The 26,471-nt window shown below is 41.2% G+C and overlaps 1 protein-coding gene, 1 non-coding gene and 1 pseudogene across 6 annotated transcripts in view; 2 read left to right on the top strand and 1 right to left on the bottom strand.

The window, feature by feature from the left end:
• The first annotated feature begins 497 nt into the window (after positions 1-497).
• SHLD1 (shieldin complex subunit 1) overlaps positions 498-26,471 on the top strand; it is an 89,328-nt gene continuing 63,354 nt past the window's right edge. The window contains exons 1-3 of one of the 5 annotated variants that reach the window (XM_029220102.1): positions 498-575; positions 9,026-9,286; positions 11,092-11,273. In XM_029220102.1, coding sequence (XP_029075935.1) covers positions 9,234-9,286; positions 11,092-11,273 — 235 coding nt within the window. In that variant the 5' untranslated portion in view covers positions 498-575; positions 9,026-9,233. Of the gene's footprint in view, positions 576-1,516; positions 1,537-8,762; positions 9,287-11,091; positions 11,274-26,471 lie in introns of those variants that run through there. The other 4 variants (XM_029220103.1, XM_029220105.1, XM_029220104.1 and 1 more) reach the window with 4 other exon arrangements.
• On the top strand, positions 22,509-22,615 carry LOC114895115. The gene has a single exon (XR_003793423.1). It is a non-coding gene; the product is annotated as a U6 spliceosomal RNA (small nuclear RNA).
• Positions 22,594-26,041, bottom strand: LOC114893999 (annotated as a pseudogene).

Consider the following 26,471-nt stretch of genomic DNA (forward strand, 5'->3'; position numbering starts at 1 on the left):
ACATCAGTCAGCTTGCTTGCCATAAGCTCAAAGTATCTGGCAGGTAGTTGGCCAAACCTCAGCTAGTGTAGGACTCCTGATTTATGGGGTTCTATCCCAGTGTAGACATCTATAGGAGGCTGTGAGTGTACAGGACGTTTTCAAGAAGATGATGAAATGGAACAATAACCCTCAACTCTTTCGCGTGGTCCTGCAGTTCTGGTAGTTGTGTACAGCTACCTGAAAGCAACATGTTGAAATATTAACATTCTCTTTGTTAATTTCACTCTACATTTTTATGTTTATTTAAATGTAGACGTTCAAATTTTTAAACGTTTAAAATATTTCTCCTGTTCCCTTTAGTATTCACCAAGCACATTTATCAATAAACCTCTAGAAATTGCCCGAACTAGCCATTTGTGGAAAGCAGTGTTGGCGGGGCCAATGCCCTCAGTCAAGATGGCCGTAACTGCCTTCCCTTGTTCTTTTCTGACCTCAGCAAAGATGGTTCCTGCGACTTCCTTTCAAACTCTGCTTTTCCGGTAACAAACGTGGAGTCACCGCTTCCGGTTTGAGGCGGCTGCTGTTGCGGGGCGGTGAGTGTAATCGGGGCCTGGCGACTTTTCTGGGCCAGTTTTCTCTGCGGACTCACGAGTGGATCGGATTGGGGGAAGGGAGGGGGTCTCCGCAAGGCATCAGGCTGTTCTTTCCTAATTGGGAAGTTACGGCTGCTTTCCCTGGCCTGCTCCCAAACCCCTCCCCCACCACGGGCGGCCTCTGCATTGAACGCCTTGGGGAAGCCCCAGAATTTGCGTGCAGTGTGTCTAAATGAACTTCGGTTCTTCTTTCTTTTAAAAACAACTTTCTTGAGACATAATTGACATATTACAAAAAATTCCCATTTAAAGTGTAAAATTCAGTGGCTTTTCATATATCCCCAGAATTGTGCATCCATCACCACAATCTAATTTTAGAATATTTTCATCATCTCGAAGAAAAACCTTGTACCCATTAAAAGTTACTCTCTATTCACTATGGCCTCCCAGTCCTAGGCAACTGATAGTCTACTTTTTTGTCTCTATAGATTTGTCAATTTGCATATTTGATATAAATAGCAGCATACAATATGTGGTCTTTTTTGACTAGCTTCTTTCACTAAGTATAATGTTTTAAAAGTTTGTTCTTGTTGTAGCATGTATCGGAACTTAATTCCTTTATTGCAGAAAAATATTCCTTGTATTCATATACCACATTTTGTTCATCCATTCATCAGTTGGTGGACATTTGGATTGTTTCCACTTTTTGGTTCTTATGAATAAAGCTGCTATGACCATCTGTGTACAGTTTGTGTGGACACATGTTTTTATTTCTCTTGAGCACATATACCTACGAGTGGGATCGCCTGATCCAACCATTTGAGGAACTGCTAAACTGTTTTCCAAAGTACTTGAGCCATTTTACCTTTCTGTATGTGGATATCCAGCTGTCTTAGCGTTGAAAAGACTGTCCTTGCCCTGCGGAATTGTCTTGGCATCTAGGGGACTTCAGTCGATAACTGTAAGATTTTACTTCTGGACTCTCAATTTTATTCCACTGACTGTTTTTATTCCAATATTACACAGTCTTGATTATTGCAGCTTATAATTGGTTTTGAAATCAGAAAGTATGAGTACTCCAAATTTGTGTTCTTCGTTTTCAAGATTGGTTTGGCTTGGGCTTCCCTGGTGGCGCAGTGGTTGAGAGTCCGCCTGCTGATGCAGGGGACATGGGTTAGTGCCCCAGTCCGGGAAGATCCCACATGCCGCGGAGTGGCTGGGCCCATGAGCCATGGCCGCTGAGCCTGCGCGTCCGGAGCCTGTGCTCCGCAACGGGAGAGGCCACAACAGTGAGAGGCCCGCGAACCGCAAAAAAAAAAAAAAAAAAAGATTGGTTTGGCTTTATGGGCCCCTTGCATTTCCATATGTACTTTTAAACAGTTTTGTCAAATGTCTGCAAATTAAAAAAAAAAAAAAACTGAGATTTTGTAAGAACCGTATTGATCCATATACCAATTTGGGCAATATTGCCATTTTAAAATAGTAAGTGTTCAATTCCATGAACATAGGATGTCTTTGCATTCATTTGGAGCTTTAGTTTCTTTCAACATTTTAAAATAGTTCTCAGTGTACATGACTTACATATTTTTCATTATGTGTACTTAAGTATTTTATTCTTTTTGATGCTATTGTAAATGAAATTACATTCTTTTTTAAAAAATTTATTTTATTTATTTTTGGCTGTGTTGGGTCTTCATTGCTGCACATGGGCTTTCTCTAGTTGCAGCAAGCGAGGGCTACTCTTCGTTGCAGTGCACGGGCTTCTCACTGCTGTACCTTCTCTTGTTGCGGAGCATGGGCTCTAGGCATGTGGGCTTCAGTAGTTGCGGCACGTGAGCTCTGTAATTGTGGCTTGTGGGCTCTAGAGCGCAAGCTCGGTAGTTGTGGTGCATGGGCTTAGTTACTCCACGGCATGTGAGATCTTCCAGACCAGGGCTTGAATCCCATGTTCCCTGCATTGACAGGCAGATTCTTAACCACTGTGCCACCAAGGAAGTCCAAAATTATATTTTTAATTTCATTTTTAGGTTGTTTATTGCTAGTGTATATAAATACAAATGATTTTTCTGTATTGATCTGGTATCCTGCAACCTTGTTTAACTTTAATTATTCTAGTAGTTTTTTTTTAAGTGGATTCATTGGGACTTTCTATACACAAGATCATGTCTTCTGCTAATAGAAATAGTTTTACTTCTCTCTTTCCAATCTGGAAGCCTTTTATTTCATTTTCTTGCCTAATTGTGCAGCTAAAGGTTTTAGCTCCAGTACAATGTTGTATAGAAGTGATGAGAGCAGTTAATATTAAATTGTTCCTGAGCTTAAGGGGAAAGCATTCAGTCTTTCACCATGAAGTACGATGCTAGCTATGGTTTTTCTCAAAAATGCCCTTTATCAGATTGAGGAAGTTCCCTTCTTTTCCGAGTTTGCTGAGTGTTTTGATCATGAATGGGTATTTGACTTTGTCAGTTGATTGTGTGTGTGTGTGTCTGTTGTTGTTTCTGTCCCATATCCTAATATAGTGTATTACATTGATTGATTTTCAGATGTTAAAGCAACTTTGCATTTCTGGGATAAGTTCTGCTTGGTCAGGGAGTGTAATCCTTTTTATATGTTGCTCGGTTCATTTTGCTAGTATTCTGTCAAGGATTTTTGTGTCTGTATTCATGATACTGGTCTATAGTTTTCTTGTTATGTCTCTGTCTAGTTTTGGTGTGAGGATAACAGTGGGCTCATTGCGTAAACTGGGAAGTGTTCCGTCTTCCATTTTTTAGAATAGTTATCAACAAGAGGGAAGGACAGGTGCAGCGGGAAGAAGCAAGGCTTATTGGAAAACCTGATGGAAAGATAGAAGTGGGGTCAGAGGTTGGGGGAACCAGGCTAGAAGTTTCTGGGTGGTAATTAATGTTTCAGAGGAGGAAAGAAGAGGAGAAAGCCTTGGGATATCCTTGAGGAAGTCCAATTGGAGATGGAAGATGAGCCACAGAGGAGGCAGGAAGGAACAGGCCTACCTGGGATGTCAGCTGGGTGAGTGGCTTCCTGAAAAGTAAAGAAAGAGTGTCAGAAGAAGGAATTTCTAGAAGTTATGGTGGAGTGATTGAGTTGGTGGAGATGAGAAAATGAGCCAATTCTAGACTCTTGAGAAGTCTGTGGAAGTGAGAGGAGATAGGCTGTGAGGAAGGCAGGTGTCAAAGGTTTTCGTTTTGCTTTTCTTTCTTGACAATTTTCATATTGATATAATTTTATACCTTCAAAAAATTGCAAGACTAGTACAAGGAACTCCGAAATAACACTTTCCAGATTCATCAATTGTCTACACTTGCCCCATTTACTTTATCATTCTCTCTCTCATATATATATATATATATATATACTGCAGACATCATGTCTCCCTAACACTAAATATTTGAGTGGTATTTCCAAAGAATAAGGATATTCTTTTACACACCAGGTTTTATTGAAAATGGGAGTGATTTGGGCCTGTTGAAAAGTGTAAGTGAAGATCCAGTGGAACAGAAGCCAGAGAAGGGATTATCGTCTCCGAAGGCTTCTGGAAAAGTCCAGAGAGTGGAATCTAAAGCCCAGGTGGAGTGGTTGGCCTTTGCCACACAAGGGACAGCTCCCTGTTTTACGGAGAGGTAAAGCAGTGTGCGGACGTGGGAGCCTTTGTTATGTTGATAGAGCTGAAGAAGTTCCTCTCTGCTGGCTTCTGTTTCCCTTGTCAATTAGGAAATGAGATGATATGCTGAAAAGAGGAGGAAGGTATGTGAGTGATGGAGAGGGTCTGAGTTGAAGAAGAGTGGAGAAAATATGAAAGAGTCGAGGAGGGGGTTGAGAGGAAGTTATGAGATAAACATCTCAGGATCCATTTAGCCAGATAGCCCATTCCAGGTGGGTGCTCAGACACTTAGAGAGAGCCAGTCTGCCCTGACCTGTTTGATGACTCTCATGTCCAGCACACAGAAAATAGGGAGATAGTTGAGGTCATCTAGGCTGAATTTTGCCAAAGGAGTGTGATGAAAAGACAGAATGGGCAGGGCAGGGAAGTTCAGGGTATTAACAAGACTGTGAACCATAGAATCTACTGGAAAAGAATGAAAGAAGCAACATGGCTATAGGATGGGAAGTAGAGGGGCAAATGGGCTGGTGGTTGGCTGGGAAGAGAGGAGCCTGTGATTTGTTTTTTAATTATTACTGTTTTACTTATTGGAGCTAACCATCATGAGCACAGAGACTGTACTAAGTATTTTACATGCATTAATTTTATATAATCCTTATGACAACCCTATGAGGTAAGCATAGTAATCAAGCCATTTTTATAGATGAGGAAATTGAGGTTAAGTGACTTGCCCAAGGTGACAGCTAAAAAGTGAGAGCAGTCTCTCCAACTCCAGAGCCCCTGCACATCTCTGGACATTTTTGCAGAGCTTCTTAGCTGTGTTCCTTACTTCACGTTTACCCTCCTCTCATTTGTCTTTCACTCAGCTGACAGAGTGAGCCTTTGAAGATGCAAATTGATTATATCATACACATCCCCTCAGAAGCTTTCATTATATCAATTTTTAAATGGAAATATGTATAAAAATAAGTGAATTGATGGATGAATAGAGAGTTGGATAGCTGGTTATCTGATAAAGAAAATCATAGTAAAATGTTAATTATGAAATCTAGGAAAAGGCCATATGTGACAAGCCCACAGCTAAGATTAGGAACAAGAGAGTGATGCCTACTTTTGCCACTTCTATTTAACATAGTACTGGAAGTTCTAGCCAGAGCAGTTAGGCAAGAAAAAGAAGTAAAAGGCATCTCTATTGGAAAGGAAGAAGTAAAACTGTCACTGTTTGAAGATGACATGATATTATATATGGAAAACCATAAAGACTCCATCAACAAACTGTTAGAATAAACAAATTCAGCAAAGTTGCAAGATACAAAATCAACACACAAAAGTCGGTTGCATAATGAACTATCAGAGAGAGAAATTAAGAATACAGCCCCATTTACAATTGCATCAAAAATAATAAAATAGGGCTTCCCTGCTGGCGCAGTGGTTGAGAGTCCGCCTGCTGATGCAGGGGACGCGGGTTCGTGCCCCGGTCCAGGAGGATCCTGCATGCCGCGGAGCGGCTGGGTCCGTGAGCCATGGCTGCTGAGCCTGCGCGTCCGGAGCCTGTGCTCCGCAACGGGAGAGGCCACAACAGTGAGAGGCCCGTGTACCGCAAGAAAAATAAAATAAAATAAAATAAAATAAAATACCTAGGAATAAGTTTTTTTCTTTTTCTTTTTAAAAGATTTTTGTTTTTACCTAGGAATAAATTTAACCAAGAAGGTGAAAGACCTGTGCAGTGAAAACTACAAGACATTAATGAAAGAAATTGAAGAAGACACAAATAAATGGAAAGATATTCTGTGCTCATGGATTGGAAGAATTAATATTACAGTGTCCATGCTACCCCAAACAATATACAGACTCAATGCAATACCGATCAAAATCCCAATGACATTTTTCACAGTAATAAAACAAACAAAAAAAAATTTTGAAGTATGAAAGATTCTGAATAGCCACAGCAATCTTGAGAAAGAACAAAGCTGCAGGCATCATGTGCCCTTATTTCAAACTATATTACAAAGCTATAATAATTAAAACAGTAGGGTGGCATAAAAACAGACACATAAATCAGTGGAACAGAATAGAGAGCTCAGAAATAAACCTATGCATATATTAATTAATTTATGAGAAAGGAGACAAGAATGTCCAATGGTGAAAGGACAATCTCTTCAATAAATAGTGCTAGGAAAATTGACAGCACATGCAAAAGAATGAAATTGGACCACCATACACAAAAATTAACTCAAAATGGATTAAAGACTTGAGCTTGAGACCTAAAACTGTAAAAATCCTAGAAGAAAATAGAGGTGATAAAGTCCTTGACATACATCTTTTTAAAAAATTATTTATTTATTTATTTTTGGCTGCATTGGGTCTTCGTTGCTTCTTGCGGGCTTTCTCTAGTTGTGGTGAGTGGGGGCTACTCTTCATTGCAGCGCGCTAGCTTCTCATTATGGTGGCTTCTCTTGTTGTGGAGCACGGGTTCTAGGTGCAGGGGCTTCAGGAGTTGGGGCTTGCAGGCTCTAGAGTGCAGGCTCAGCAGTTGTGGCGCACGGGGCTTAGTTGCTCTGTGGCACATGGAATCGTCCCAGACCAGGGCTCGAACCCATGTCCCCTGTATTGGCAGGCAGATTCTTAACCACTGTGCCACCAGGGAAGTCCCTTTGACATAGGTCTTGATGATGATTTTTTGAATCTGACACCAAAACCAAAAGCGACAAAAGCAAAAATAAACAGGTGGGACTATATTAAACTAAAAATCTTTTGCACAGCAAAGGAAACCATCAACAAATGAAAAGGCAACCTACTGAATGTGAGAAAGTATTTGCAAATCATATATCTGATAAGGGGCTAATATCTAAAATATATAAAGAACCCATACAACTCAATAGCAAAAAAAAACCAATCCAATTAAAAAATGGGTAGAAGATATGAGTAGACATTTTTTCCCAAGAAGAAATATGGATGGCCAACAGGTACATGAAAAGATGCTTTACATCATTAATCATCAGGGAAATGCAAATCAGAACCACAATGAGATATCACCTCACACCTGTCAGAATGGCTAATATCAAAAAGACTGGTGGTCCTGGGCTTCCCTGGTGGTGCAGTGGTTGAGAGTCCGCCTGCCGATGCAGGGGACACGGGTTCATGTCCCAGTCCGGGAAGATCCCACATGCAGCGGAGCGGCTAGGCCCGTGAGCCATGGCCGCTGGGCCTGCGCGTCCGGAGCCTGTGCTTCGCAACGGGAGAGGCCACAGCAGTGAGAGGCCCGCGTACCGCAAAAAAAAAAAAAAAAGACTGGTGGTCCAGTGGTTAAGACTCTGCGCTTCCAATGCAGTGTTGCAGGTTTGATCCCTGGTCAGGGAACTAGGACCCCACAGGCCACAGGGCGTGGCCAATAAATAAATAGAGACTAGAAATAACAAGTGTTGGCACAGATATAGAGAAAATGGAAAACTCATGGCAATGTAAATTGGTGCCACTATAGAAAAGTGTGGAGGTTCCTCAAAAAGTTAAAACTAGAACTACCATATGATCCAGGAATTCCAATTTTGAGTATTTATCCAAAGAAAACAAGAACACTAATTAGAAAAGATATATGCACCCCCATGTTCATTGCAGCATTATTTATAATAGCCAAGATAGAAGAACAACCTAAGGGTCCATTGATGGATGAGTAAATAAGGAAGATGTGATATATATGTACAATGTAATATTATTCAGCCATAAAAAAGAATGAAATCTTGCTATTTGCAACAACATGAATGTCCCTGAGACCATTATAAGTGAAATGAGTCAGAGAAATACAAATACTTTATATTAGGCTTATAGATACAGAGAGCAGATTGGCGGTTGTCAGAAGTGGCGGGGGGAGAGTGGTGGAAGAAATGGGTGAACTGTTTTTGGTTTTGTTTTGGTGTTTAAGTAAATTGAGTAAGAATAAAGAAATCTAGGCAGTAGCTATATGGATGGTCATTGTATTAAATTCTTTCCACTGTCCTTTGTTTGAAATTTTTCATGTAAAATATTGGGAGGAAAGAGCCTTAATTGGAAAAAAAAAAAAAAAGTACATAGTTCCTTGGAAGTCCAGTGGTTAGGACCTGGCACTTCACTGCCATGGCCTGGGTTCAGTCCCTGGTTGGGGAACTAAGATCCCGCAAGCCACATGGTGCGGCCAAAAAAAAAGAAAAAGAAAAAAGTAAATGAAATTAAACTGCTTCTTATACATGGACCCTGACTGAGTTGTTTTTGTAGATTTGTAAGAATCTGTAGAGCAATGGCTGCTTTCTCTTGGTAAGCAGGTATTTATGTACTGAGAAACTTCTTGTGCCTGCAGTCACAAGGCATAGATTGTGTAATTAAAGCACCTTTAATAGAAGAAAATAAGCATTTCTAGAGAAGGAAATTGAACCACATATCAAAAGTTTTGGGGCAAAGGATAATCATTGCATTCTACTTGGCCAGCCTAGGTAGTTTCAGATCATTAGAAGGGTCTCACCTGTCCCTATTATTTGATTTCTCCTGTACAAATTCATTGAATCCAAAATAATGTTTTACATGCACAGGTACTTATTTTGTAATAAACAGGATTCTGCCTTTCAGTAGATTGTTTTTTTCTTTTTTTTGTTCAAATAACCAGTTTGTGATGTATTTGACATTTAATATAAGTGATTATAAAAGAAAAGATAGATATCACATCAAGGTGCTATTTGTTTTCAAAAAGGATTCCTTTTGTTCCACGTCATTAATAACGACTTCTGTTGCTGGCTGATTTCAATGCAACTTTGTAGGCAAGCAGGATACGTGGCTGTCATTTATTAACCTGTTTGTTCCCTTCCAGAAACCTCCAGAGCAGTGTTTGGTAAGATGAGGGCAGAAGGAGGAGCCACAGATGCCTGCAGCAGAGGTGTTTGCTGAAACTTCGGGCTTGGTTGGCTAAAATAGCAGTGTGCAAAGACAGGATGTTCTTGCTTCTTTGGGAATCTTGATCACCTCACTCCTTCCAGAAGCAATCAGCTGATGTCTTGGCTCACTGTCTGCCTGAGCGAATGTCCACAACAGCATGTGACTGGGTGTCCTCAAATGAGAGGTGTCTTGCCAGGTCTCTCTGTTGATTTGTTTTTATACCTCCTATCTTTGCTTGATCAGGTGGTAGTTTGGGCTGCAGTCGGGAGGCTCTGGAGCTGGGTTCATCCTAGGTTGGTACTTTCTGGACGGGTTTCCTTGGGCTAGTTACTCTACTTCTTCTGTGTTTGGGGCCGACTATCTGACTGTAAATGTGGGTAATAATAAGATTACCTGCTTCATAGGGCTGTTGCAGATGAAGCTCTTAGCACAATGCCTGGCAACCAAAAAGCACTTAATAAATGTTAACTACTCGTATTATTATACTGCTCATGTTATTCTGAAATTGCTTCTGTCATTCAGACATAGATCTTTCAAGTTCTGACTGTCATTTTAACAGCTGGATAATATCCCATAATTTGGAATACTGCCTCCTCCCAAACCTATCCTTCTCCGGTCTGCTCTCACTCAGTTGATAATACAACCCTGTCACTGAAGCTACCACTCTTTGTTGACTTCTGGTTCCTCTTTAGCCCTTTTATCCATTCAGTTATTAAGTTCGACTCTTATTTCTGTTCCTAAATATCTTCTTAGTCTGTCCCCTGCTCTTGGCTGCTAGTGCCCTGCCCTCATTCACATGCTCTTCCTCTCTCACTGGGACCACAACAGTTGTCTGAATTCCTGTCGCTCCTGAGATTGCCTGCTGTCCAGCTGCCAAGTCTGCAGATCTGACCATGTGTCTCCTCTGCATGGTACATGGTGGCCTGTGGTAGTCACAGGGTGTGGTGTTGACCATAGTAAGATTTACTGATGACAACTTAAGAGGCAGAGAGTAGCAGAGGGTCCAGGATCTCTCCAGGCCCATAATTATTTTACAGAGAGGTGGGCAGGGCTGGATGTACTGCAAAGAGCCCTCCAGCCCACAGGTAGACATCAACCAGGAGGGATAAGGGACACCTAATTTTTAACAAGAAATGTCCAAAACTCTCAACACCTCTTGCCAGTTATGGTTGCCCAAGCTGGTTCCTCTGGGGTTCATACTGTCCCCTGGCCATGGCCTGCCCCACACTTGGGGACAGCCTCCTCCAGAAAGCCTTACTGCTCCTCTCTGGGTGCCTCTTCATCTTATCATGGTGTTAGCACTGTCTGTCTCTGTGTTTGGATCATCCCAACCTGAGCAACTCAAAGGAAGTGTCTATCACATTCATCTTTGCATCCCTGGGGCCTGGCATGTTAACAGTTGTCTGAAGGCCACAGAAGAAGATGCAAATCACCTGTAATTTCACTACCCAGAAATTAAACCACTGAGTTAATTATCACTGGAATTAATTTGGGATATACCCTTCTAGACTTTTTTTTCTAGCTATAGGTCTGTATATTTCATACACACACATCCCACACACGATATTTTATAAAATATGGATCAAACCCTACCTATAGTTTTTAAATCTTTTTCCATTTAATATATCATGGACAGTTTCCCATCTCATTAAATATTTGTGTAGTCCTTGGATTATAGTGCTAAACAGTATTTCATCCTTATCAGACATGCAGTTCACTTTCCAGCTGAAATGATTCATGGTTTCTTTCTGTGCTGAGAGTTATTTGTTTCTCATGATGAAGAAACATGGTAAACAAATACTGGGTCTAAAGCAAAGACAAGGAAGACCATTAATAACAGGAAAGTAAAGCAAAGACAAGGAAGACTGTTAGTAACAGGAAAGTAAATTATTTTGGTTCTACTGTTTTTTGGCCTTTAAGGTGCTTTAAGCCATGGCTGTAATGGAGGCTCCTCTTATGCAATACCTTCTGTATTGAATTGTTTTATATTTTCCATGGCAGGACTATGGCAAATCAGGAAGCCACTCCAGGAAGCCAGTCAGAGGAGAGCAATGCTTTGGACCTGCCATCAGCTTATGACATAAGGGATTACGTGTTGCAGAGACCCAGCCAGGAGGCCAACAGTGAGGCTTTTAGTTCTGAGGAAGCCTTTTCTATTCCTTGCTCTTCTGATACAGATCCAGGTAAGAAGCACAGTTTAAAACAAACTAACATTGAACAAACAAAAAAATCCTGACATATACCTATATGTGATAGTTTGTTTCTCTGTCTTCCAAAGGCAGATCTCTGAGAAATCACTCATTGTCTCGGGGAGAAAAACATCTTATCTAAGCAAAACTGTTGGGAGAGACTTCAAAGGACAGCCTCCCTGGTGGAACCAGGACAAGGAGCTGTTTCCTGGAGGCCTTTTTGTCTGAGTCCCTTTCTGATCTCCATCCAAATCCATTTAGAGGCAGGGAGCACTTGGTTCACTGGGAGAGGGTAGAATTGTTTTTTTTGTTTTGTTCTTTTAAAACTTCAGAAAATAGCCATGTGGACCTGTTGTGTGTCATAGGGACTTTAGTGTTCCTCTTATGAAGTATACTCTGGATTTAGGTAACAACTTTTCTGTAAGTTCCCCTGACCGAATTGCCGAAAAGTCTGTTTTTTAAGTTTAATGATAATTCTTTGACATAGTTAGTGACCATCTCTGGTTGTAAAGCCCATCTCCTCCCTGTTTATTGCCTAATCCAGGCCTGTAGGTCCACATATTCAAAGCTTTGCCACTTACTGGTTGTGTGACTCAGGTCATATTTCTTAACCCCTCTGCGTTCCAGAATCAGCTACAAAATGGGGATCAAAATGCTTGCTTCATGGAGTAGGTTTAACTCAGGGAACAGTGCAGGGGCACATCATAGTGTTTGCCATACATTGGTGCTCAGGCAATTGCTATTACAGTATTCTGGTGCTATTATTATTGTTGTTGTTGTTAATATTAAGAAACCCAAATATATATTTTTAAAGAGCACGCAGGTACTAAGAAAATGTGGGCCTTGATGAAGATGAATTCAACATTGGCAGTAAGTAGGGTGTGCACCTGTCATTATCTTTAAGAATTCTATGAAAAAAAAATACTTTTAAACTCCCTGATGATTCTTTTCTGATTTTCAGGACATAGTAATCAGGATCAGTCAGATTCCTGTTTAATTTAGTTCCAGAGCAAGAATTAGATCATTTCTTATCCTTTTTCTTTCTAGGCTCAGAATCTTAGTTCATTTAACCTTTCCTCTTCCCCTTCCCATCCTGCTGCCTCTACATTACTTTCCATCCCAAAGAAAGCAACTGTTATTAATTTGAATTGAGTTGACCATTGAAATATTTATATTGGAGTATTTGTTTAAAATCTAGACATTTCATGAAAAAAGATTCTTTTGGAAGCCCTTATAAAGGTCTAAACATGGGAAGGAGCACTCATATCCTGAGACAACCATTTTGCACGGCATGGGGAGTGGTGGTGCTGCATTTGACTGTCTAGTTTGAATTCTGGTTCTGCTTTTTTCTGTGGTTTTGCCTTGGGCAAGTCATTTGGCCTCCATGTCTTGGTTCCTTCATTTGTAAAATGGAGATAGTAATGCCTACCTTGTCACGGGGCAGCCATAATGAGGGTCAAAGTGTATGAGGTGTAATGCCTGGCATGTGGTGGGCTTTGGAAATCCAGCTCTTCATGAGTTCAGTGCCTGGGCACCTCAGCACACCACCACGCTGACCAGGCTCCATTTTTTTTTTAACTGAGCTATAATTTATGTGCAATATTATATGTTACATGTGTACAACATAGTGATTCACAATTTTTAAAGGTTATACTCCATTTATAGTTATTATAGAATATTGGCTATATTCCCTGTGTTGTATAATATATCCTTGTAGCTTATTTATTTTGTACATAATAGTTTGTACCTCTTAATCCCCTATGCCATCTTGCCCCTCCTCCCTTCTTTCTCCCCACTGGTAACCACTAGTTTGTTCTCTATATCTCTGAGTCTGTTTCTTTTTTGTTATACTCACTAGTTTGTTTTATTTATTTATTTTAATTTATTTTATTTTATTTATTTATTTAAAAAAATTTTTGGCTGCGTTGGGTCTTAGTTGCAGCACACAGGATCTTTGTTGAGACATGTGGGATCTTTCGTTGCAGCGGTTGGGCTCTTCATTGCGGTGCTTGGGCTTCTCTCTAGTTGCGGCCTGTGGGTTTCTCTCTAGTTGTGGTGTATGAGCTTCTCTCTAGTTGTGGCGCACAGGCTCCAGAGCGCATGGGCTCTGTAGTTTGTGGTACATGGACTCTCTAGTTAAGGCGCGCAAACTCAGTAGTTGTGACGCGCAGGCTTAGTTGCCCTGTGGTGTCTTAGTTCCCCGTCCAGGGATCGAACCTGCATCCCCTGCATTGGAAGGCGGATTCTTAACCACTGGACCACTAGGGAAGTCCCTAGTTTATTTTTTAGATTCTACATGTAAGTGGTCTTACTTCTTTAACTTAGCATAATACCTTCCAAGTCCATCCCTGTTGTTGCAAATGGCAAAATTTCATTCTTGTTTATGGCTGAGCAGTATTCCATTGTGCGTATGTGTGTGTGTGTGTGTGTGTGTGTGTGTGTGTGTGTGTGTGTGTATACCACATCTTCTTTATCCATTCATCTGTTGATGGACACTTAGGTTGTTTCCATATCTTAGTAATTGTAAGTAATGCTGCTATGAATATTGGGGAGCATGTATCTTTTTTAATTAGTGATTTTGTTTTTTTCAGATAGGTACCCAGGAGTGGAATTTCTGAGTCATGTGGTAGTTCTCCTTTTAGTTTTCTGAGAAAACTCCATACTGTTTTCCACAGTGGCTGCACCAATTTACATTCCCATCAACAGTGTATGAGGGTTCCCTTTTCTCCACATCCTCATGACAAGATCCATTAAATTCAAGACCTCCTACCTCAAGTTGAGCCTCCTTGCTGCCCATCCATCACACACTATTTTCCTAGCATGTTCATCCTCCTGCCCTCTTGGATGACTTTGTAGTATCTTCTTCTCTCTTTGCAAACCCCCATTACCTCCTTCAACCTCTTTCTCAGCTGATAATCTTAGTTTCCTATTTAATCAAGAAAACAGAAGCACCCAAAAGAGAATGAGCACACACTCACACTTCACATCCATCAGCTTCCTTCCCTCCTGTTTCTGTGGGAAACCCATCCCTGCCTGTCCTTCTCTTTCTGTCTGCTTTCACCTACTCAAGGTTGTCACTTCTAGTAATCTCCTGCATCGTTGATCCCACCTCTACTGGTCATTCTCATGATCATACAAACATGCTTTAATAGCTCCCATCTTAACAAAATGCCCACCCTAGACCCCAAGTCCCCATCTAGTTACAGACTCATTCCTCTGTTCTCTTCTACAGAAAACCCTCAGAAGAGTAATCTACACCTGTTGTCCCCAGTTCGTCTCCTCCCAGTTCCTCCTAAAACCCTCCAACATGGCTTCTATCTCCATCACTCCATGGAAATAGCTCTTGTCAAGGTCATGACCTCCACATTGTTAAATCCAGTAGTCACTTCTCAAGCGTTCTCCTTCTTGATCTGTCAGCAGCATTGACTTTTTTCCTTCTTGAATTATTTCTTCAGTGGGCTTTCTGGGAAGCAGCATCTTATGTTTTTTTTCTTACTTTTCTGTCTTATTTGTTCTCAGTCTTCTTTGCCTGATTCCTTCCTCTCCAGCCCCTTAGTGTTGGAGAGCCCAGAGCTGAGTCCTCAGCTCTCCTGTCTGTCATCACACCCTTCCCTGAGTGATCTTATCCAGTCTCGGGGCCTTAAATGCTCTCAGTACCCCGCTCAGTCCCAGATTTCTCTCTCTAGTTTGGATCTCTGGCTTGACATTTATACTATCTATGTATTTCACATCATCACTTAGATTTCTATTAGACTTCCTAAATTTGACATAACCAAATTCCTGATTCCTCTACCGTCTCATATATACATAGACACACCTGTTCTTTGAGGCTTTCTCATCTCAAAAAAGTACTTCCATCCTTCTGTTCACTTAGGCAGAAACCTGGGAGTCATCCTCAACTTCTTTCTTTCTCTTTAATCTCATATCCAGTCTATCAGCAAATCCTGTCAGCTCTCCTTTGTCTCCACTGCCACCACCCTGGTCCCTGCCAGTAGCATCTGTCTTCTGGATTATTGTTAATCTCATAACTAGCTTTTCTCACATCTGCTCTTTATCCTCCTATAGTTTCTTTTTTTAAAAAAAATTTATTTATTTCTATTATTATCTTTAATGGAATATATAAAAGCAGAGAAACTTCACTCATAAGTTGTGCTTTCACATATTCATATAGAAACTATATGGAAATACATATACATGGGCTTAGAAATATTTTACTTTTCATGCAGGAATTCCAGTTCTGTTAACCAAAACTAAAGAAATAATTCATAATAAAGATAAGCTTTGTGTATAGTGACATCTATAATTACAGTAAATTGTCACTAAATTAAACATTGAACAGGGACTTCCATGGTGGCGCAGTGGTTAAGAATCTGCCTGCCAATGCAGGGGACACAGGTTCGATCCCTGGTCCAGGAAGATCCGACATGCCACGGAGCAACTAAGCCCGTGAGCCACAACTACTGAGCCTGCACTCTAGAGCCTGCAAGCCACAACTACTGAGCCCATGCGCTGCAATTACTGAAGCCCACACTCTCTAGGGCCTGCGTGCTGCAACGACTGAAGCCCATGCACCTAGAGCCCATGCTCTGCAATAAGATAAGCCACTGCAATGAGAAGACCGCACACCACAATGAAGAGCAGCCCACACTCACCGCAACTAGAGAAAGCCTGTGTGCGGCAACAAAGACCAAACACAGCCAAAATAAATAAATAAATAAACAAACAAATAATTAAATAATTGAATAATAATGGTTAACTAGGTACACCCAGTCAACTAAATATGAATATTCAAAAAATTGCATTTCTTCCTTTTTTTAAATTAATTTTTATTGGAGTATAGTTGCTTTACAATGTTGTGTTAGTTTCTGCTGTACAGCAAAGTGAATCAGCTATACGTATACATATATCCCCTCTTTAGGTCACCACAGAGCATTGAGTAGAGTTACCTGTGCTATACACTCAGTTCTTATTAGGTATCTATTTTATACATAATAGTGTATATATGTCAATCCTAATCTCCCAATTCATTCCACTCCCCTCTTTCGTCCTTGATAACCATACATCCATTCTCTCTGTCTGTCTCTATTTCTGCTTTGCAAATAAGTTCATCTGTATAATTTTTCTAGATTCCACATATAAGCAATATTATACAATACTTGTTTTTCTCTTTCTGACTAACTTCACTCTGTATAACAGTCTCTAGGTCCATCCACGTTTCTGCAGATGGCACAATTTCGTTCCTTTTTATGGCTGAGTAATATTGCATTAAATATATGTACCACATCTTCTTTATCCATTCTTCTATTGATGGACATTTAGGTTGCTTCCAAGTTCTGGCTATTGTAAATAGTGCTGCAATGAACATTGGGGTGCATGTGTATCTTTTTGAATTACAGTTTTCTCCAGATATATGCCCAGGAGTGGGATTGCTGGGTCATATGGTAGTTCTATTTTTAGCTTTTTGAGGAACCTCCATACTCTTCTCCATAGTGGCTGTACCAATTTACGTTCCCACCAACAGTGTAGGAGGATTCCCTTTTCTCCACATCCTCTCCAGCACTTATTGTTTGTAGATTTTTTGATGGTGGCCATTCTGACTGGTGTGAGGTGATACTTTACTGTAGTATTGATTTCCATTTCTCTAATAATTAGTGAGTGATGTTAAGCATCTTTTCATGTGTTTGTTGGCCATCTGTATGTCTTCTTTGGAGAAATGTCTATTTAGGTCTTCTGCCCATTTTTTGATTGGGTTGTTTGTTTTTTTGATATTGAGCTGCATGAGCTGTTTGTATATTTTGCAGATTAATCCCTTGTCAGTTGCTTAGTTTGCAAATAATTTCTCCCATTCTGAGGGTTTTCTTTTCGTCTTATTTGTGGTTTACTTTGCTGTGCAAAAGCTTTTAAGTTTCATTAGATCCCATTTGTTTATTTTTGTTTTTATTTCCATTACTCTAGGAGGTGGATTGAAAAAGATCTTGCTGTGATTTATGTCAAAGAGTGTTCTCCCTGTGTTTTCCTCTAAGAGTTTTATAGTGTCTGGTCTTACATTTAGGTCTCTAATCCATTTTGAGTTTATTTTTGTGTGTGGTATTAGGGAGTGTTCTAATTTTATTCTTTTATATGTAGCTGTCCAGTTTTCCCAGCACCACTTATTGAAGAGACTGTCTTTTCTCCATTGTATATCCTCACCTCCTTTGTCATAGATTAGTTGACCATAGGTGTGTGGGTTTATCTCTGAGCTTTCTATCCTGTTCCATTGACCTATATTTCTGTTTTGGTGCCAGTACCATATTGTCTTGATTACTGTTACTTTGTAGTATAGTCTGAAGTCAGGGAGTCCGATTCCTCCAGCTCCATTTTTTTCCCTCAAGATTGCTTTGGCTGTTCAGGGTCTTTTGTGTCACCATACAGATTTTAACATTTTTTGTTTTAGTTCTGTAAAAAATGCCATTGGTAATTTGATAGGGATTGAATTGAATCTAGATTGCTTTGGGTAGTATAGTCATTTTCACAATGTTGATTCTTCCAATCCAAGAACATGGTATATCTCCATCTGTTTGTGTCATCTTTGATTGCTTTCATCAGTGTCTTACAGTTTTCTGAGTACAGGTCTTTTACCTCCTTAGGTAGGCTTATTCCTAGGTATTTTATTCTTTTTGTTGCAATGGTGACTGGGATTGTTTCCTTCTCTTTCTGATCATTCATTGTTAGTGTATAGGAATTCAAGAGATTTCTGTGCATTTATTTTGTATCCTGCAACTTTACCAGATTCACTGATTAGCTCTAGTAGTTTTATGGTAGAATCTTTATGATTCTCTATGTATAGTATCATGTCATGTGCAAACAGTGACAGTTTTACTTCTTATTTTCCAATTTGGATTCCTTTTATTTAGTTTTCTTCTCTGATTGCCATGGCTAGGAATTCCAAAACTATGTTGAATAAAAGTAGCAAGAGTGGACATCCTTGTCTTGTTCCTGATCTTAGAGGAGATGCTTTCAGTTTTTCACCATTGAGAATGATGTTTGCTGTGGGTTTGTCATATATGGTCTTTATTATGTTGAGGTAGTTTCCCTCTATGCCCACTTTCTGGAGAGTTTTTAATCATAAATGGGTATTGAATTTTATCAAAAGCTTTTTTTGCATCTATTGAGATGATCATATGGTTTTTATCCTTCAGTTTGTTAATATGGCATATCACATTGATTGATTTGCATATATTGAAGAATCCTTGCATTCCTGGGGTAAACCCCACTTGATCATGGTGTATGATCCTTTTAATGTGTTGTTGGATTCTGTTTGCTAGTATTTTGTTGAGTATTTTTGCATCTATGTTCATCAGTGATATTGGCCTCTAATTTTCTTTTTTTGTGACTTCTTTGTCTGGTTTTGATATCAGGGTGATAGTGGCATCATAGAATGAGCTTAGGAGAATTCCTCCCTCTGCAGGTTTTTGGAAGAGTTTGAGAAGGATAGGTGTTAGCTCTCCTCTAAATGTTTGATGGAATTCACCTGTGAAGCCATCTGGTCCTGGACTTTTGGTTGCTGGAAGATTTGTTTTTAATATTTATTTTATTTTATTTATTTATTGGTTGCTTGGGTCTTAGTTGTGGCTTGCTGGCTCCTTAGTTGTGGCATGTGGGCTCCTTAGTTATGGCACGTTGGTTCCTTAGTTGCAGCATGGTGGATCTTTTTTAGTTGAGGGATGCAAACTCTTAGTTGCGGCATGCATCTGGGACCTAGTTCCCTGACCAGGGATTGAACCCAGGCCCCCTTCATTGGGAGCACCGATTCTTAACCACTGCACCATCAGGGAAGTCCCGTTTGCAGGAAGATTTTTAATCACGGTTTCAATTTCATTACTTGTCATCGGTCTGTTCGTATTTTGTATTTCTTCCTGGTTCAGTTTTGGAAGGTTGTACCTTTCCAACAATTTGTCCATTTCTTCCAGGTTGTCCATTTTTTTGGCATATACTTGCTTGTAGTAGTGTCTTATGAGGCTTTGTATTTTTGCGGTGTCAGTTGTAACTTCTCCTTTTTCCTTTCTAATTTTATTGATTTGAGTCCTCTCCCTTTTTTCTTGATGAGTCTGGCTAAAGGTTTATCAATTTTGTTTATCTTCTCAAAGAACCAGCTTTTTGTTTTATTGATCTTTGCTATTGTTTTCTTTGTTTCTGTTTCTGCTCTGATCCTTATGATTTCTTTCCTTCTACTGACTTTGGGTTTTCTTTGTTCTTCTTTCTCTAGTTGCCTTAGGTGTAGGGTTAGATTGTTTATTTGAGATTTTTCTTATTTCTTGAGGTGAGATTGAATTGCTATAAACTTCCCTCTTAGAACTTCTTTTGCTGCATTCCATAGGTTTTGGAACATCGTGTTTTTGTTATCATTTGTCTCTACGTATTTTTTGATTTTCTCTTTGATTTCTTCAGTGATCTCTTGGTTATTTAGTAGTGTATTGTTTAGCTTCCATGTGTTTATGTTTTTTACAGTTTTTTTTTCCTGTAATAGATTTCTAATCTCATAGTGTTGTGGTCGGAAAAGATGCTTGATACGATTTCAATTTTCTTAAATTTATGAAGGCTTGATTTGTGACCCAAGGTGTGATCTACCCTGGAGAATGCTCCATGTGCACTTGAGAACAGAATGTATTCTGCTGCTTTTAGTTGGAATGTCCTATAAATATCAGTGAAGTCTGTCTGGTCTAATGTGTTATTTAAGGCTTGTGTTTCCTTACTAATTTTCTGTCTGGATGATCTGTCCATTGGTATAAGTGGAATGTTAAAGTCCCCCACTATTATTGTGTTACTGTCAATTTCCCCTTTTATGGCTGTTAGTATTTACCTTATGTATTGAGGTGCTCCTCTGTTGGGTGCATAAATATTTACAATTGTTATATATTCTTGGATTGATCCCTTGATCATTATGTAGTGTCCTTCCTTGTCTCTTATAACATTCTTTATTTTAAAGTCTATTTTGTCTGATATGAATATTGCTACTCCAGCTTTCTTTTGATTTCCATTTGCATGGAATATCTTTTTCCATCCCCTCACTTTCAGTCTGTATGTGTCCCTAGGTTTGAAGTGGGTCTCTTGTAGACAGCATATATATGGGCCTTGTTTTTTATCCATTCAGCCAGTCTGTGTCTTTTGCTTGGAGCATTTAATCCATTTACATTTAAGGTAATTATTGATATGTATTTTCCTATTATCATATTCTTAATTGTTTTGGGTTTGTTTTTGTAGGTGTTTTCCTTCTCTTGTGTTTCCTGCCTAGAGAAGTTCCTTTAGCTTTTGTTGTAAAGCTGGTTTGATGGTGCTTTATTCTTTTATCTTTTGCTTGTCTGTAAAGCTTTTGATTTCTCTGTCAAATCTGAATGAGATACTTGCTGGGTAGAGTAATATTGGTTGTAGGTTTCTCCCTTTCATCAGTTTAAATATATCTTGCCACTCCCTTCTGGCCTGCAGTATTTCTGCTGAAAGGTCATCTGTTAACCTTCTGAGGATTCCCTTGTATGTTATTTGTTGCTTTTCCCTTGCTGCTTTTAATACTTTTTCTTTGTATGTAATATTTTTTTGTGTATTTAGTATGTGTCTCGGCATGTTTCTCCTTGGCTTTATCCTGTATGGGACTCTCTGTACTACCTGGACTTGGGTGGCTATTTCCTTTCTCATGTTAGGGAAGTTTTTGACTATAATCTCTTTAAATATTTTCTCAGACCCTTTCTCTTTCTCTTTGTCTTCTGGGACCTCTATAATTCAAATGTTGGTGCATTTAATGTTGTCCCAGAGGTCTCTGAGACTGTCCTCATTTCTTTTCATTCTTTTTTCTTTATTTTGCTCCTCAGCAGTTATTTCCACCATTTTATCTTCCAGCTCACTTATTCTATCTTCTGTGTGTTTTTCATTTCAGTTATTGTATCATCACTGTTTGTTCTTTGAAAGTTCTTCTAGGTCCTGGTTAAACATTTCTTTTATCTTCTCAATCTGTGCCTCCATTCTATTTCCAAGATTTTGTATCATCTTTATTATCATTACTCCGAATTCTTTTTCAGGTAGACTGCGTATTTCCTCTTCATTCATTTGGTCTTGTGGATTTTTACCTTGCTTCTTCATCTACAACATATTTCTCTGTTGTCTCATTTTGTGTAACTTACTGTGTTTATGGTCTCCTTTCCACAGGCTTCAGGGTCGTAGTTCCTCTTGCTTCTAGTGTCTGCCCCCTGGTGGGTGAGGTTGGTCCAGGCACTTGTGTCAGCTTCATGGTAGGAGGGACTGGTGCCGGTACTCTGTTGATTGGAACTGAGTCTTTTGCCTCTGATGGGCTGGGCTGTGTCAGGTAGTGTGTTTTGGTGTGTCTGTGAGCTTAGTATGACTTTTAGGCAGCCTGTCTGCTAATGGGTGGGGCTGTGTTCCTGTCTTGCTGGTTGTTTGGTGTGAGGCATCCAGCACTGGAATCTGCAGGCAGTTTGGTGAAGCCAGGTCTTAGTGTCAAGATGGAGACCTCTGGGAGAGCTCATGCTGACTAATATTCTCTGGGTCCGGGAGTTTTCTGGTGGTCCGGTGTCCTGGGCTTGGCACTCTTATCCCAACCCCTGGCTGGGGAAGTGAGACCCCACAAGCTGCACAGCCAAGAAAAAGAATAAAAGAAAATAAGCAGACAAGCAAAACCCAAGACAAGTGATAAAAGCAAAACCAAACAGACAAACAGAAAAAAAGAAAATACAAACAAACAAAAAATCCCAAGAGAACAACCAAACAAACAAAAGAACCCCAAAACAAACAATAAAAAACTAACAAAAACAACAAAACAAAACAGAAAGCAAACTAAAAACAAAGATGGGGCTTCCCTGGTGGCGCAGTGGTTGAGAGTCCGCCTGCCGATGCAGGGGACACAGGTTCATGCCCTGGTCCGGGAAGATCCCACATGCCGCGGAGCGGCTGGGCCTGTGAGCCATGGCTGCTGAGCCTGCACGTCCGGAGCCTGTGCTGCACAACAGGAGAGGCCACAACGGTGAGAGGCCCACGTACCGCAAAAAAAAAAAAAAAAGCAAAGATAACATAAAACAAACACACAAAGACGATTAAAAAAAAGAACAAAAGGAGAAACAAGAAAAAAAACCACACAACCACAATAAAGTAAAAATAGGAAAGTAAAAAATATATTTAAAAATTAAATAAAATTAAAACAGAAAACAACAACAGAACAAAGTGAAACAAACAAACCAAAAAAGAGTGCTTGCTTCAGTAGTACATATACTAAAATTGGAATGATACAGAGAATATTAGTGTGGCCCCTGTGCAAGGATGACATGCAAATTCATGAAGCGTTCCATACTTTTTTGCTGTACAGTAGAAATTAAGACAACATTGTGAAGCAACTATACCCCATAAAAATTAATTTAAAAATAGAAAAACAATAGTAATAATAATATTTTCCTGAGGCCTCCACTCTCAGTGTCCTTGACCCCACAGTGAGCCACAGCCAACCCCTCCCTCCCCAGGAGGCCCTCCAATACCTCTAGGTAGGTCTCTGGACCTGCTGTGGGCCCTGTGGGAGCAGCTCAGACTCTGACCTGGCCCATCTCCCACATGTACTTGCCCTCAGCTGCTAAAGCTAGACTGGTCTCAGTTGTGGGAGCACATGTCCATTCAGATATTCCTCAGATGCAGGGTTTACCAAGCAGATCACAGGGATTTAATCCACAGCTCGTGCAACTGCACAGAGAGAATTCCGTTCCTCTTCCTTAGTAGCACAGCTCCTGGGGCTCAGCTTTGGTTTTGGTCCCACCTCTGCATGTGGGCTACCGTTAGGTGTCTTTTCCCCACCCAGGCGAGAGGTGGTGAAAGCAGCAGTGATTGAGGCACCCAGGCTGACTGGGGAACTTACTCAGGCTGTGGAGGGATAAGGCAGCCACAACTGGGTCGTGTAAAGTGTCTGCGGTGACAGAGACTGGCAGGAAGTTGCAACAGACTGGGACATGCTCGCTCTGGTGGGAGTCCCTCCCAGTGCCCGTGGAGGCAGGGGCCAGCGGTGGGGAAGGGGGTTGCAATGGTGGCTCCTCTCCTTGTGTGCCACTCAACAATGATACCTTGCTTCTATAGCAGCCTGGGTTTCTTCCAAAAACCTCCCCTGTTGTGGAGCTCCTTACTCCTGTCCCTTCAGGCTGTCTCTTCACAGCCAATCGCTGTCCTCCCCGGGTCCACTCTCCAAACCCCAGTTTCCAGCACCCAGCCCCCTCCACACCAGGAGACACGTGACTCAGGCTGGGGTGCGCAGGGCTGTGGCACGGACCATGTATGCAGTTCTTACTTTGTCCTGCCTTCCACAGACCGGTTGCTGTGTTCACCTCCAATTCCCCAAAGGTCCCTTTCTGCCCCAGCTGATTTTCCCGCCATGAATGGGCTTTTCTGAGTGCAGGAACCTCTCCCCACCTTGATTTCCCCGCCAGGGATGCTGGCCCTTCTCATTTCTTTTCTTCTGTTTTTTCTTTCTTTCTCAAGTTCCAAAAAATCAATCCACTCTCTACAATCAGATGTAAAACTATGACCAACAGAAAATACAACATAAATTTTTGTCATGTTAACAGAGTAAATGGTTTTACTAAAAGCTGCTGACATTTCTATCAGTAGTAGCCATAGGGAGGCCGTTGGTTGTGACCATAGTGTCCATATTGATGGGGATAGTAAGGTTCTTGTCTGTGCTGTGAGTAATTGTTACCCCAGGTTTGTCCATGCCATTGATGGATCGATTGTCACCTGGCCACCCCCGTCTGCTATCCCTGCCTCTAAACTGTCTGTTATCTTGCAACTGATTGCCTCTATTTCTTTGGTTCCCACCAGCTCTGCTATTCCATCCCTCAACAATTGGAGGGAACTCAGGAGGGCGTTTCAGGTATTCCTGGTACTCTTTGTCATCTTCTATGAATCTACTGGCAAACATCTCTTCAAAATTTGTAACAGCTTCAGAAGTGTCAGTCATTCTGAAATTCCCTGGGATTTGAGGCAGCTGTACTGTTTAATGTTTATATTGTTTAGATCTCCATCCCAGAACACCGTCACAGGACCTCCAGACCCCTTCAGCTCTCCAGGGTAACAGGGCCACACCTGTAGATATATTCTTGATGTACTTGTAAGGAAGGGTGAATTCCGCATCCTCCTATTCTGCCATCTTGATTCCTCACTCCTACAGTTTCTTCTTAGCACAGAGACCAGAGGATCCTTTCAAAGTGTAAATCATATTATATTAGTCTTTGGTGGCTTCTTATCTGACTCAGAGCCTAAGCCAAACTTAAGAGGACTTAACCTGGCCCCATGCCCCTGGGGCCCTGGGCCTGGCCTCTCTGACCTCACCTTGTACCATCACCCATCCTTCCCACACCAGGCTGGGCTGCTGCCTAGCATGCTCACCCTTCAGAGACACCCAGCCTTGCCTCTCTCCTGCTGATGCTCCCTCATCATGTCCTTCCCTGGCTTTATTCTTTTCCACAGCACTAGTGTCATTGGGCACCCTATGTATTTTATTGTTAATTTATTTGTTTGTCTCCCCCAACTAGAACATAAATTCCAGGAGAGCAGGTACTGTATGAAGATTGGATGAGTAAAAATAAAAACAACAACAAAACAAAAATTAAAAAGAAAGAATGGATGAGTAAATGCTGTTATTATTTCATTACGAGAGAGGCCCACATTTATTTAGGGTTGAAGTTGATCACAACATAAAGTGTCTCCATTCCCCTCCCCACTCCCCATGCACATACATAGCTTAAGGATGCTTATGGATAACTTCGAAAGGTTCCAGTATAAGGGTTGGGAGTCATAGGCAGCACTGAATTAGGTGAAGCTGATGCTGAAAGTTCAGCCTCTCTGTACACCAGTGCCAAATCGAATCTTGGAGACAGAGTTTTGGGTGAAGTAGAAAAGGATAGCTTTATTGCTTTGCTGAGCAAAGGGGGACACAGCGGGCTCCTGTCTTGAAAAACCATGTGTCCCCACCTGGGAGGATTTGATGAGGAGTTTATAGCAATAGTTCAAAGGTGGGGTTGCTGACAAGATGAGGGTGTGTGCAGGGTCTCAGGTGATCTCCTAATCTTGATGAGCTTCTCTGGTCTTTAATCTGGCCTCAGGTGGTTTCTTGGCTGCTCCTCCCTTGATTAGCAGCAGTTCAAATCTGCCCTTTGGAACTCAGGGAAGGTTATGGAGGCCGGAGTCTTGCTCACAAGAAACGGGGGACAGAAAAGTCTCCATGCCTGGGAGCCCCACAGGGTCCTCCTCAGTTTCAAAGCCTGAATTTAGCCCCATAGCATGTTCAGTGTTGGAGGAGGAGATTGTCAGATTTCCTCTGCCTCCCAAAAGAAAAGTCAAAATGTGTAACTGATGGAGACACGGCAGAACTGTCAGCCATTTAACATGTGCAAAGTGGGACTTCCCTGGTGGTCCAGTGTCTGACTCCGCGCTCCCAATGTAGGGGGCCCGGGTTTGATCCCTGGTCAGGGAACTAGATCCCACATGCCACAGATAAGAGTTCTCATGCCGCAACTAAAGATCCTGCGTGTTGTAACTAAAGAAAAGATCCCCCATGCTGCAACAAAGATCCCGGACGCGGTGACAAAAATCCTGCACGCCGCAGCTAAGACCCAGCGCAGCCAAATAAATAAATATTTAAAAAAATATATCGTGGGGCTTCCCTGGTGGCGCAGTGGTTGAGAGTCCGCCTGCTGATGCAGGGGACACGGGTTCGTGCCCCGGTCCGGGAAGGTCCCACATGCCACGGAGCGGCTGGGCCCGTGAACCATGGCCGCTGAGCCTGTGCGCCCGGAGCCTGTGCTCTGCAACGGGAGAGGCCACAACAGTGAGAGGCCCGCGTACAGCAAAAAAAAAAAAAAAAAATATATATATATATATATATATATCATGTGTAAAGTAAGTTATAGACTCTTGTGCAGCGGCTTAAACTCTGTCGCTTCTGTCAAGGCAAACACACACACACAGATGAGTCACCCGCCTCTGTGCTTTTGGAGTCCCAGTTCTTAAGAGTACTGAGCCTTAACCTAAAAGAGAGGTTCAATTTCTGGAATCAGGGCAGGTAGGAGAGAGATTTGGGGATTTGCCTGTCTGCTGCCCTTGAAAAGCATCCTGTTTAGGTTTCCCACCCCCACACCTTCTCACACTCCCCTCCCCTCCCCACCCCGGAGCTTG

The sequence above is a fragment of the Monodon monoceros genome, unplaced genomic scaffold (assembly GCF_005190385.1).
Source record: "Monodon monoceros isolate NGI ecotype Baffin Bay Population unplaced genomic scaffold, NGI_Narwhal_1 Super_Scaffold_13, whole genome shotgun sequence".
NCBI classification, from domain to species: domain Eukaryota; kingdom Metazoa; phylum Chordata; class Mammalia; order Artiodactyla; family Monodontidae; genus Monodon; species Monodon monoceros.